Source organism: Atheta coriaria, unplaced genomic scaffold (assembly GCF_025399875.1).
Source record: "Atheta coriaria isolate IRGN ID8LTWV9N9 unplaced genomic scaffold, Caltech_Dcor_3.1 hic_scaffold_6_pilon, whole genome shotgun sequence".
NCBI classification, from domain to species: domain Eukaryota; kingdom Metazoa; phylum Arthropoda; class Insecta; order Coleoptera; family Staphylinidae; genus Dalotia; species Dalotia coriaria.
The window spans coordinates 3,812,749-3,826,544 of record NW_027045448.1 but is presented as its reverse complement, the minus strand read 5'-3'; the positions used below and the strand labels follow the sequence as shown (position 1 = coordinate 3,826,544).

Here is a 13,796-nt window from a genome sequence, read left to right as displayed (position 1 = left end):
ACTCAAAGGAAAAATACTTGAGCTGTGAGATTTTTTGCCTTCTGCCAACTTTGGATCGGATTCGGATATCCTGTGCAAACTTTTTATATAACTACAAGTTTTGATTATGACTTTAAATTATAGAATTCCGGCAAGGAGGCGACGGAAATTATGTCATAATTTCGTACGCAGCGTTAGTTTAGATTCCATGTTTTATAAGCTCATCAGAAACAATTAAAAAGCGGAATAATATTTCTCACATTCCATTGTACTCAACAATAACTTACTTCTTTTTTTTTTCTTGTACCAAGTCCTATTTAAAATAATAGTTTTTACAACTGTAATATTAAATTATAAAAAATGAGGTTTAATGCTTTTTTACAGCGACATTCAATTATATCTTGAGGTAAAATTATGTCATTTTACGTAATAACCGGCAATATAACACGAAAACCTCTGACCAAGTGACTTAAGTAGAATTATCGCGGGTCATCTGCAGGTAACCTGCCTTCCGCGTCTCGAAATTTAATCAACCGTAAAGTTTTAATTGCTCGTCGATTACCTAAACAAGTTTTATTGTACCGGCGCGAGAAAAAAATCGCATCGCATATTAACCTCTCATCGTAAACAAGTACAAAATGAGTAATGACAACAACGACTTACTTCTTATGCTTGGCATTATCTTGTCCGCGTCCTTTCAGAAAGTTCAACGTCGAACTGTACGAGTGATGCAGCAGCCCTTCCATGGTATAACAGTCACTGTTTGCAATCAAAATGTCACCGAATCGCCATAATTCACACGATAGCACGTCGTCGATTTACAGCGGCCGGCTGTGGGCTTGCGCGCCGGCACATATTCACCCACTTATTTTAACTCAGCACGCGGTGCATGCGCGCACGCATTACTTGCGCTCTGCTGCCCGTCTCTTCGGCCGTTTTGACCGCGCCGCGAAGAGGTGCTCCTTCGGAGTGCGCCCGGCGGAGTGTAGTCGCGGCTCGCGCGAACGCTGATCGACCTGCCGCCGCGACCAAAACGCAAACACACATCGATAAAGAGTTCACATCTACAGCCACGCACACCTGTACGCCGTGCGGCTGTGCTTGGTGCACTCCGGACACAATGAAAATGGACACCGGCATTCATTGTTTCGGTTTTCTCACAGCGTTATACCAACCGGCGCGGTTCGGCCCCGCGCTCTTACTTACTTACCGTTGCGAACGCGTCGATGGATCTATTGTTCTCACCGTGTAAATTAAATACGACGCTGACTTCGAAGCGTTTCTGCATAAACTTTGCGATATTTCACTGCTCAGATAAGTCATAAATCAAGAGCTTCATCTTGCGCTTGCGCTATCGCTACTCTTCGTTAAGATCTCATGGAAGTAGCACTGTTTCAGTACAAATATTGAGTCAGCCCAGATTCCATTTTCATTTTCATTGCGATATCTTTAATATTTACATAGTTTTTATATAAATAACATATAAATGACATAGAGTTCATTCATTCCTTACACATATCTAAAAATATCTTGCAGCGATTAGATCACTATCACTTTAATTCTACGTTTTAACTAACCTCCTTTAATCTAACATATTGATTATAATGTGTTTCTTAATTTTAATTGACAGTTAAGTACGTCTAGAATATCACAAATTAAACAATTCCTTACACTTAATGTATGCGTTCAAAAATCAAATGAACCCAAACACGAACAATACATTTAACTATAAATATAAATCTTCATTGTTTTCCTTTGTAATTTGTTGTTGATTCAAGTCAAAAAACCCAATCCGTCGATTGGTTCGTCTTGGTCAACATAGCCGTTTGGCAAATATATTTTTGATTTTACTTTCATCTTAATTCAATATTTGCACCATCATGATTCACACATAAACTTCACGTTTTGGCGATGAACTGTTATTACTCTGCGAGGCAACCGAGGTTTTCCTGCTAGTTTCACCGCCTTCTGAATTCAACGACTCAAGATTGGGACTTGCCAAACTTGTTGGCGTATTCATTGAAATTTTTCGTTCGGTTTCTCCGTCAGATTTTGACTTAATCGATGCAGTCGTGTTTGATACATGACTTCCCGACCCTTTGGATCCGTTACTGTTACATTCATCCAGGTCATCGTCACTTTGATGCTCTGTGATGGTCGCGGCAGTGCTACCACTGCTTTTCGGTGAGTCATTGAATAATTTTGCGAATGTTGGCGACGCCCGTACAGGCATCGTTCTTGTTACCAGTGGGGAATTCGTGACTGGGGCCAAACCTAAGGAAGTAAGTTGTGAGACAGTCATTGGAAGACTGACTGGTGTGGTGAGGACAGGACCAACACCAGGTGAAAGGATAGCTTGCGCCAGAGCAGCTGTTCCTGGTTGATTTGCATGTAAAGTGTTATTCACACTGCTTGTTCCGTCCAATTCCTGAATAGGTGAAAGGACGACTTGAACTACAGGCATGTCTGAAGAAGGATAGTTAGGATACGATGCGTTTTGTATTCCATGGTGTTGCATCAAAGTCACACCAGACATTGGGTTTTGTAGATTTACAGCATGCAATGCGAGGCGATTTTCACGATCGACGACTTCTTTCGTAACGTCTGGAGTTGGGATTCTTGGTCGTGATTTTAGTGGGTTTTGGGCACCTCCAATCGAAAGACGACCATTACCTAGAAATACACAATTATAAGTACCATTATTTAAGCTATATAATGAAAAGTGTACTTTGTTTTGTGTGTCTTTGATTCCTGCCCGATTTTCTTCCAACGAGACGATCATAAATCGACATTTTAGGTTGTGGAATACCAGCTGTTTCAGCATCAACAGAATTACCCCTGTGTCTTGAAAACAAACCGCCTGAACTATAAGCAGTTGATGCGGAGCGGCCAGAACCCATTCTGGTTCGGGAAATTTGACGTGTAAACCAATTGGAACTTTTTCTTCTTTGCACGATTGGAGTATCCACGCTTTCCTGCAATAATACAAAGGTAAAATAAAAAAAACAAACAAAAAAACTTCCATGTGTTTATAATTATAGTAACTTACATAATCGGCATAATTATCATCAACTAAAGTCTTCCTGGGTGATATCAGGTTGGCATACATTGCATCAGTGGTTTTCACTTTGTATTTTTCAGCGGATCCTTTTGGTTCTTCGCGTCTGTAGTGCTCGGAAGCGACAGTATATGGAAGGTCCTTTGGCACCACATCGTCCCAATATTGATCCTTGAGCAACTCAGGGTGCTCCTCGTGCATTTCGTCAACGATCATGTAACTGGCCTAGAAATGATTGCAAATTTACTAAACGGTGTCAAACTATATTAGAAACTAATTGTAACTATTTTTTTGCATGGACAGCAGGTGTCATTTTTGTAACCGTTATATAATATGCTTATACATTATTCAATTCATGAAGTGTGAGTGCAAATTCGATTTGCAATTATTGTCATGTCGTGAATTTTAATGTATAGGTATATCATCAAATATAATAAAAAGTGACGTCATCACTGAGAAAAAGTAGAAATTCATAAGAAATGTACGTTATATTGTTGATTTAATGATTTTGCGTCATAAAGATTTAATGAACATGTTTGCACTCACCTTGATGTGTCTGTCAATGAGCCAGTTCAGTTCGATGTCATCGTCGTCTTCGCCGAACGGATTGATCAACACCTCGGCGACTTTCAACCAGCCCAAGTAAAAACAGAACTAAAAATGGTAAAATATAATTGGCTACTAGTCTAAATACCACACAATATAAAAATATAAAAATATATTATTTACGAACCTGTAAAGCTGTGAAAAATGGGAAGAACATGTCGGGCGCTTCGAATTTTCCAACAGGTTCAGTGGCATTGGGTACAAATTGTCGACCCAGTAACGCAGCAATGAAGTAAGTGTACAAAGCCAGCGTAACAACCTATAAATAAAGAGAATTTCAATGCAAGTCTCGATAATATTTTATATATTTATGAAAGTTGAAGAATTTATTCTTATATGCAGTTGATTTTTATTCAAAACTAATGAATAACTTCCTGTTTTAGTTGTGGTCAACTAATATACACGATTAATTCGTAATTAGGCGGTCGTCTTGTACGTTTTTGAACTTCACCTAGAAATGATATTAGAAAGTCGCCAAATCGCGGCGCCAATCTATATTAGGGTGAAATTGAAATTTCACTCTCTACGAAACAATTTACAACTTAAAATTTCGTTATGTATTTATTCGCGCATGCAAAATTTCTATAATTTCTCGTTATGGTTATTGGTTGCTAAATTCGGCATGAAAACGCAAACACGGAATACATAAATAAAATTAACATTAATCAGACGCGAAAAAAAAATACATTAGGAAGTATTCGCAACTTCTGTGAATAAAATTTGTTTTGCATGTGTTTTATTGATAAGTATAGTAACACGGCACTCGGCGCAATAATATTTATAAGTCGATGCGATAAGAACAAGTCCTCTAGAGGCGATTACATACATAATGAACGTTCAAGGTAAACGCGTAATGACCAGTCGAACCGATTCGACGACCGATCCGAGTCGCGAGAGTCAGGATGTTATGCACCGAGGCCGAGCATGCACGAAACGAGTGGACAAAAGCAGCTAAGTAAACTAGAGCTGCGCACACACCGGACTCAGCTCAGAGTTAAGTCAACTCAAATAAGTTGGCTTTATCAGCCGGCGGGTACAGGTGACTTTACATTCATTTAACTAACAGTTTATTCAAAGTTAAAGTCAGCCTTTTCCGGGCAAAAATCCTACGTTTGTAAAATATTAGCAATCCGGAGATAAATTATTACCGATGCAATTTGTTAGCTCTTCGTTGACTTGAAATTGCTGCGCATTCCCGGGCAGGATACAATGCTGAGATTTATAACATCTTCCATAAATCATTGGACGCGTACATAGGTACGGCTGATGTCGATGTACTTGGGTAATTTTATCGGTTTGTTAGCCGTCCGGAGTCTGTGCAACGACATCGACTAACTCAGCTTCGAGCAAATCAATTAGATTACAACGAGGAAGCGAATGCGCCGGTAATTACTTTCCTCGGCCATTGAGCATTGCAATCGAATGTTAATGCAAGAAAAACTCAAGGTTTTTAATGTTTTTACGTTTCATAAGTAAACAGATTTTTTTTGAAGCAAACACAGCGTAGTCATAAACTTAAGATATCACTATAACTAAAATATACAAGTGTGAATAATAATTGCTTGTTGTTCTATATGCAAGCGATAAGAAAATGTCTCGTCGCAGTGAGCAGCTTTGGTGTTTAGTAAATCAAGGCACTAACGTAAAACTTTCCTTAACTTGTTCGTTTTCAACACGTTTGTTTTCCGGAATGTTCGAAATCGAAACGCTTCGTGCCGCGACAATTAACGCTGATGGCGCGCGCGGTTTTTGTTTTTTTTTTGCGCAAATTTGCACCAGTATGTGTGTATTTTTAGTGGGTTAACGCAGATTTCGCGTAAAACATGCGCAGCGCATAAATTGCGTATTCATACCGTTCGGGCAATCATTAATCGATAATTTCATGCGCATTCGCGCACAATGCATACTAAACAGTACGGGAAATCATTATAAATATTGTTTGCACTTGTAAAAAATTTCGTCAATTGTGTGATTCACTCGTATGAAGTGCAAGGTAATCAAAATGGCGGCGTACGACTGTCAGAATTAGGTTTATGCAAATATTTCTTTTCGCCTTGCGCTGTTGGCATTAATTGCTACCTATGCAAGGACACTATCAGTGTCCTAATTTATTAATCCATTTCTTGTGCGTCGCGAAACATTTGTCAACGCACTATGTTATTAACCCAAATAAATCACCAACACAAGACACATTCATGATCATGAGTCTAATGTCGATTGAATTAGTTTTTAATAATGCGCACCACGCGCGTAATTATCATTCGAAATTGAATGGAATTCCAGCGCGTAATAATGCATTATTCATACGATTCAAGTTTTAATCGATCGAATTTGTGACGTCTTGAAGCCACCAAGAATTTAATCGAAAAAAATTGACAGTGTTACATTTTCTTCATACGTCACCTTGATCTTTTTGTCAATTTACCTGTGTGTAAACCAGTGGCACACAAACAGTGTCGTAGCCAATGAGCGCACCCAATCTCCTCCTGATGTCCGATAATTCAGTCAGAAGAGTTTGAACGATGTGGTCACTGGTAATCATGCCTTCTTTGCGGGCGCGATTTATAATATTCGTCGCCCAGACTAAGGGCATCCAGTATTTCGACATTGGCGTCTTGCCGTCCATGAGCTCAAATATTTTACGCTCGCTTTCCAGCATCAGACCTGCAGCACACATGAAAAACTCACATAAATTTCGTATTGAATCACCGCCGCCGGCAGCGTGTGCATCCGGAAGCGAAACTTCCGCTGCTTTGTCCGCCATTACGTTGTTATAAACGAGTGGTGATTGTTTATTGAACTTTCGCTTCCTTTCCTGATGCTGTATCGAAATATTGGGCAACGCACCTGAATCTACGACGTGCTGCCACGATGGGAAACGTTTCTTCACTCTCAAGGACACTCGCTGCAGGGTGATGACGTAGGCGAGGACTGCGTAACGAACGATGTTTCTACGCATCAGTCTTTGACGTTCATCCTGAATATCACCAAACAAGCAAACACGAAATATAGTAAAATTATCATTTACAATGTGTGTCTCTTACTTACGGCGCCAGGAATACCCGCATTCAGGAACAAAGCCAGCGTGTCCGGCCAAGGCAATAATCTATACTGTTCCCACCATCTTTTAACCACCAAGGACACGTAGAAACCCATCACGAAGGACATGGGTATCGTTTCGCTCTGCTGACTGAAATACAGCCGTATCCTTTCGAACACTCTGCATAACCAACAAAACAAAAACGTCAATACAGGCAACCAAGTATACACATTATAACCTACCTTTGCTGTTCATCATTTAATCCAAATCTATACAATAAATTAATTAAATAATATAGGAATAAATAGGCTAGGAGTTCTCGCCAGACTAATTTGTATACACTGCCTCTCCATCTGGAAATAAAAACAAAATTAAATTATATATTGAAACGCAATAACACGATAAACAATGTAATTATCGGATAAAAGCGTTACGAGTTAATTTAAAACTGATTCGAGCGTGTGCAGCGCTTAATTAATCATTCTTCAATTAATTCTGCATTTCCAATGCACATTTTAGCGATTCAAGGCGATGAGAGACGCGTTTGAATTCGCCACAATAGCCGATTAAGAATTAATTGTTTCGGATGCTTGATGTGTTACCTAACCGCGCGCTTATATAAACAATTAAAAAACGCCTGAATTTTTACTGCCATGGCTAAGTTCACGTCTCAAGTTCATTCCGAATAATTGTTGTTTGTGTCGTTTTAATTGTTTAACATGTTTCCTATTTGTCAATAGCCGTCAATTCAGCGTCTGCCTGCCGGTTATAATCTGCTCTGTGTGTGTTGCAGGGATTATTTCGTGTACGAAATTGGTAAGCAATTAATTAACTCGTCGTAATATTAGCGTTCACGTTTCGCGGACGGCGGTAAATTTCCGTTTATGGACGAGCGCAATTAAGATTGACGCTTAAATGGTATTGTTATTGCCGTGTTGAAAGCAACAGTAAAAACAACAAAATATGCGTCCTAGCATAAATAAAAAATGGCGGCTAATTCACTCAAATATGAGTGTCCCGGTAATTACTTATGTTTCTAGGTGCTTACTAAAATATAGGTTTATACAGCCTTAATTAGTTATATAAATTGTGGCGTTTGAATCAGCAGATTTCCACGAACAAATTTCGATAACGCCACACGTGCGCAATCATTGACAAGAAGTAAGCTATCAATATAATTATCCAAGCGGTAAGCACGGATATTTGTATATGGTGATGTCATTCATTAATAGTACGCCGCGAATTGGCAAGCTAACTATTATAAAACACCTCTTGTCGGCGCGCAAATCGCGCAATCACCATTGACATTGCAGGATGTTCAAGTGCTATTGATTCTGATCTTTAACGAGATTCGTTTAGCTACTCGCTCGTGATGTACATGAGCAGTATTTGTATTGAATTACGTTGCTACATTGACTTATTGGGAATTTCGTGCGGCGTTTTCGTAGCTAATAGCAAACGTGCCGACAACATTGACATTAAATTCCATTCGGCGTAGAAAAATACATAGTTGAGTATTATGTACATGCATGCAATTGTGAACAGTGTAAGATATAGTGCCGTGCCACGAGCCTGGCAATTTTGCAGAATTTTAAATATTTACATGTGTATTTGAGTAATGATTGATGTAAATATGTTAGGCGCATTGTTATTTTGTGTAAACACGAGCGTTGCAACATTCTTCAACGTGCACAACAACGAAAATAAGTAGAAAATTTTAAGGAAATGAAAAATCTTGACGTTGACTTTAACTGTAATTTTGACATTTTAATTTATAAAGGTTTGTTTGCATTTTGTGATGTAATAACTAATACTTCGGTATGCAAATACGACAATTTTGTACATTTATGTCAGTTTTGACTTTAAACAAAACTTTGATTTACACAAAGTTTCGTTTTACATTTTATTAATAAGTAATATTACGTCTTGTTCTATGTTCGAACACAATCGCTATATCAATTTTCATTCCTTATTTAACACCTTTTAAGTCATAATATATGATATTTGAATAATTATTCTGCTATTCAAGACGAAGACAAATCTAAAAAATCATAGATCATTAAAATTAATCCAGCCGTTCTTGAGTTATAAAGGCTGTAACTAACACGTCTTCGTTTTGCATTATACATACAGATCAACAGATTGTGAGATATTGCGTCACTAACAGCAGGCAACCAACAACACACTACCAATAAACAGACGTAGAAATATCGAAAATACTTTCATTACGTCCGTATCACCACGCTAAATTAAATTAATATTGAAAATAAGAATACTACAATACAACACACACACTGACATATCGAAATGAATAGAAATGAACGCGAATTATGCACCGGCGGCGATTCGGTGGTGAAAGTTTTCGATTCTTGTGAAGTTTCGTTCGGCGAACGAAAAATGACCGAAGCCGACGTAAAACTCCGATGACTTCCAACACAACCTCTTACATTATATCCATTACATGCTAATTACGGTAGCAATCTCCGCATTAACTAATTGTTCAACTTAATAACCACAAAAACCTTTCTATTGCAGTAATATAAGATTACGGATATAAAAATATCAAATGCAATTAAATCTGCCAAATAATCTATGCCACTCGTTCATCGTGTCGTGTTGTAATTCCACGAACGATTAATTAAATTTCCATTCGCGTTGAGTGATAAACAATAATTAAGTAATCGAAGCCTCTGATTTTTCGAATCCATTTCTGCGCCTGATTTATCGATGTCTAACGCGTAAATTATGCGCATATGATTATCGCGCCGTGTTCGCGAAAAAGATTAACGAGCGAGTTCGGTTGTTTACTGTTTACATTATGTCTTCATTTAAATCACATTCATCGAGGTTTTCTCGAAATAGTTAAAATATTATTTCATACAACTCATTACTTTCAATTAATCTGCGAAGAATGTCAACCTTTGCTTCGTGTGATAAATGTGTCTGATAAATGTTGTTTTAGGCTTTCAATTAAGTAAATAATTAAGATTTTGAAAATTTAAATTCATTGTTTTGATTTCGTGGTTTTGATAAACAATTATCAATTATTTTAGTTACATGCATGTTTTTGTTTTAAAATAATTGCTGACTTGCATTTAGTAGTAATGAAATTCGTCTTGTATTTTTTTATTAGTCACGTGACCGAAGCCGGTAGCATTTGCGACATTTGCTCCACACTATTATTAGTTTTAATTTTTTTATAATAATCATCAGTCGTGACTCGTGGGGCATAATCTAACAAAAATTGTTCAGTCATTGAGCACAAAAGCTGCCAGCGCGCGCACTAACTACATAATTGTGAATTGTAACCGCACACACGGCCACATTTTGTTGCTATTTCATTTTTCGACATTATTTTCACTTTTGTTCGCAAGGTAAAATAATTACCACATCTATTCGAAGACTTCCGTGGTTTTTCCCTTAAAAGTGTACAATATGAGTCATTTTTACAACATAACCTATATAAATATATAAAACTAGTTTTTTCCCGCGACTTCATCGCCATAATTTTTTGTAAACACGTAATTAATTTTTTCTTTGTTATCACTGACTCCAGAAGACTAGAATTTTATTTTAAAGAATTGAGAAATTTTAAAATCTGCTTAAGTGCGAAATTGAATTGAATTATTTATTTAAGACCCTTTAAATTAAAATTTTTGATATTTTAATAGTTATTCTTTTATTCGAGGAAAAGATAAATCTAAAAATCATAGATTATCTAAATTTGTCCAGCCGCTCCTGAGTTATAATTGATGTAACTAACACGACTGGGTTTTTTTATGTTTAAATATAGTTTTATGAAGTGTTTTTTTCCTTTCTATGCTGATATCGAACAGTGTTGTTGATTAACCACGGTAATAATGTGCAATCTAGATAAATCTGTGCAATCCAATTTTATTAAGGTAAAGATTCCATCCGATATATCCTGCTTGGCTGCTTGTGAAGCACGCCTCTCTTGTTTCGTCAAAATGTGAAGCGTGATCTTGACTCAGTGATTCATATAACAACAGCTAATAAATAATTCGAGGGATCGTGTCTTCACAATCTTCGTGCTTCGAGCAACGACCGATTATACGAAAATAGCTACGTGTTTCAATTATAAAATACCAGCACACTTTTTGCATAAACTCAATACCTGACTCGTTTATTATTTTTTTCTGAAAACTTTTTCGTAAATTAAATAAGAAAAAAAGTTAAGAAGAATGTAATATTGGCGAAAACAACACAACCACAACAACGAAATAGTTTCCGCTTCGTAAAGTGAATAAAGTAGCAAGAAATTGCAAGATTTTAATCGGTGACAATAAAATAAGAGAAATTTGTCTAATTTCGGCATTAATATGCCGGTAACAAGAAACATGGCAACTTATTCGACTTTAATCGAACCAGTTCAGTTTAATATTATGTATTTATTCACTGCAATATTTTTTGTAATAATCTCATGTCTTTTCCTGCTTGCTGTCGAGAACTCACGGTCAATTATTGCGCGATTGCACCAAATCAATTCCAATAAATTAATTTCCGACAAAGTGACAGGTCTTGATTGATGCGAAGTTTCCTCTTTGTATTGCAAAAAATAAATAACACAAATAAATCAAATATTATGAATGCGAATTTAAGTTTGTTTGTTTGTGACGCTTTCCAGCAAAAACCACTCAAGCAATTTATATAAATTTTGGTATAGAAATAGTTTTAACCTTGGAAAAGCAAATGAGCTACTTTTTATCTCAAAAATATAACAGGAAACGTGTAAAATAAGAGGGGAAAATTGATAAATAGATTGAATCCTATTTTTAGTTACATAATTTCAATCGAGATGGCGTTAAAATGCATTTTTGACATTTCTCATTTCTATAAATTAAATGAAAATTAAAATATATTGTATTATATTAACTTTGTATATAAAAATAATCACGTGGATGAAGTCGCGTATATAAAACACTTTTACGCAAACAATATAAATGAATGTTTATTAGTTGGATGATTTGCCAACCATTTTATGATTGCCAGCTAGCTACTTATATGAAATTGCCTTTCATCGCGGTGACATGTTTGCAATTGAAAGAGTCACAACAATGAGTAATATATTTACGCTTTGCTCGTATCTCGTATAAATATACGTTTATAATCTATAGTAAAACGTTTCGTAGAAATGAGACGCACGAGAAAGACGACGACGCATTTTCACGGTTTGTATCGGTTGACATTCACTTAACGCATTACAATGGCGATGGCGGCAGACTTCATTTTCGAATTCAATTCGAATCGCACGTAGAAAGTCCGCGGGTGGTGTGCGCACACGCGCCGCATTCCTTTGCACAATTGTCATCGTAAATTAAATGAAATTAAATCGAAATTTAAACGCGAATTTTTGTTTTTCTCGCTTAAATAACATCCAGCATGTTTTAAGGAGTGTTATGAGGCAACGAGTTTACGACCTGCAGCCGCCTGTAATTATGTTAATTCAATGTTTCACTTTCGGTTTAATTGCCGTCAGCTTTTCAGAGACGTTCGAAAAAAGCGCGTGCTGGAAACACATGTAATCATGTAACGCGCGCATCGAACGTGACCAAAACTATATTACGATCACGACGATCACGTCGATTACCGATCCGGACGATTGTTTCGCGAAAACGTGTGCGCACGCCGTAATAAAACAAAATAAAGCATCATTCTGTTGTTGTCGTATTCGCTGATATTACAGATCAGTGCCTGACATTTTTATGCATGATATTAAAGTTGCCTATCTTACAATCATAACCAATATGTTCCAGTGGCGTGCATATGCATATTTTAATACTAATTAAACCCGAAATTAGATTCAGGCGATGTCGCGACCCATGGATTGAGAAACATGGCGATAATGTCGGTGTGCAATAATGCAACACAACACTCTGCAGGTCCACGCGTACCAATCGCCCGATCGCACGTCGACATGCATGTGTCGAATGCATCGCGCGCTTATTAATTCATGTAACTTTTCACTACGTTACCGGTAATAACATATGCTGGTACAACGATAAGTTAAAAGTCGAATTCATGTAACATGCGACGTGATACAAGCGCAACAAGTGAAACAATCGACGAAAAAAATTCCATCCGAAACGAATTTGATTAAAATAAGCACAAAATTTGAATTTAACAAGACGCTATTGTCAAAAATTAGCAAAAACAACCTTGGTAAGTTAAGAGAGGTTAGTTTTTAACTTGACATTTACGTTTATAGGTTATCCATAGAAAATGGCTGTAAATGTTGAGTTAGGTTAGTGTAGCGTCTGACATTTAGTGATTAATAGAATTCTCCAGCTGTAAGTATGATATTAATTCGTTAGTTGCTGTGGAGTGCACTTCGTTTTGCGCAAACCATGAACGCTGGTGTTCATTGAAGCGATTGAAGCGTCTTTGTACATCTTTGCGGCGCGAGTAAATTACAAAATTGTTTGTGTTTGCACGGTAAAGGAACTCATAAAAACGAACAGCTCAATCATGTGTGATGTGGGTAATTCGTCGCGGTTGCGCAATACTTCATTACGTTTTTTTTTTGTGTGATTTGTTCTCTTGATTTTCGATACCAGTCGAAATAAACAATTTGATACTCACTTCCTCAACACGGTCCAGAAGCATCCGAACGAGCTTCCGTTGCACACCTCACCGGTATAGGTGATCGTCATAATCACAGCCTCTTTCTATCAATCAATTCTCAAAACAAAACAACAAAAAATTGATGCTTGCTTTTGAATTACACTACACATTTATTAACACTTTGTAGCATCCACATATAAACATTCACAAATGTCACAAATTGTTGTTTTTGTGTCTTTTGAGGAAGGGCTTTCCGCGATAATGGCAGTCGAGCCGCACTCTCGGTCCAGTTTCGCGTTCTCGCGGCGCTGTTGCTGACCACAGCACGACAATCGTTCGGTCGGTGCGCAATCTCACCTATGCACTTCCATCGCACGCAACAACGCGGCACCTGCTGCGTGCCAACATGCCTCGCCGCTCGCTCGTGTGCGCCTGCCGCGCGCGTTTTCGGACTTTCGGCGTAGGTGAATGGTGGTCGTCGAAGGAGCGGTGGCGGCGAGTTACTGCCGAGCAGCACGCATGCCGCGCCGA

General features: G+C 37.6%; 2 protein-coding genes across 4 annotated transcripts in view; both read right to left on the bottom strand.

The window, feature by feature from the left end:
- Shrm (shroom) overlaps positions 1–947 on the bottom strand; it is a 58,810-nt gene extending 57,863 nt beyond the window's left edge. For both annotated transcript variants that reach the window (XM_065304688.1, XM_065304689.1), the window contains exon 1: positions 643–947. In XM_065304688.1, coding sequence (XP_065160760.1) covers positions 643–725 — 83 coding nt within the window. In that variant the 5' untranslated portion in view covers positions 726–947. The remainder of the gene's footprint in view (positions 1–642) is intronic.
- Positions 948–1,400: 453 nt separating this feature from the next.
- Positions 1,401–13,776, bottom strand: Best2 (bestrophin 2). Of its 2 annotated transcripts, XM_065304412.1 has the most exons (10): positions 13,284–13,776; positions 6,926–7,036; positions 6,692–6,863; positions 6,491–6,620; positions 6,069–6,307; positions 3,771–3,902; positions 3,584–3,691; positions 3,029–3,262; positions 2,708–2,954; positions 1,401–2,652 (listed from the first exon to the last, which is right to left on the bottom strand). In XM_065304412.1, the coding sequence occupies exons 1-10, from the start codon at positions 13,352–13,354 to the stop codon at positions 1,865–1,867; spliced, it is 2,232 nt and encodes a 743-aa protein (XP_065160484.1). In that variant the 5' UTR covers positions 13,355–13,776; the 3' UTR covers positions 1,401–1,864. The 2 variants fall into 2 exon arrangements, with proteins under 2 accessions (XP_065160484.1, XP_065160485.1); XM_065304413.1 differs by lacking the exons at positions 6,926–7,036; positions 13,284–13,776 and having other exon boundaries at positions 6,688–6,809.
- Between the last annotated feature and the right edge of the window lie 20 nt (positions 13,777–13,796).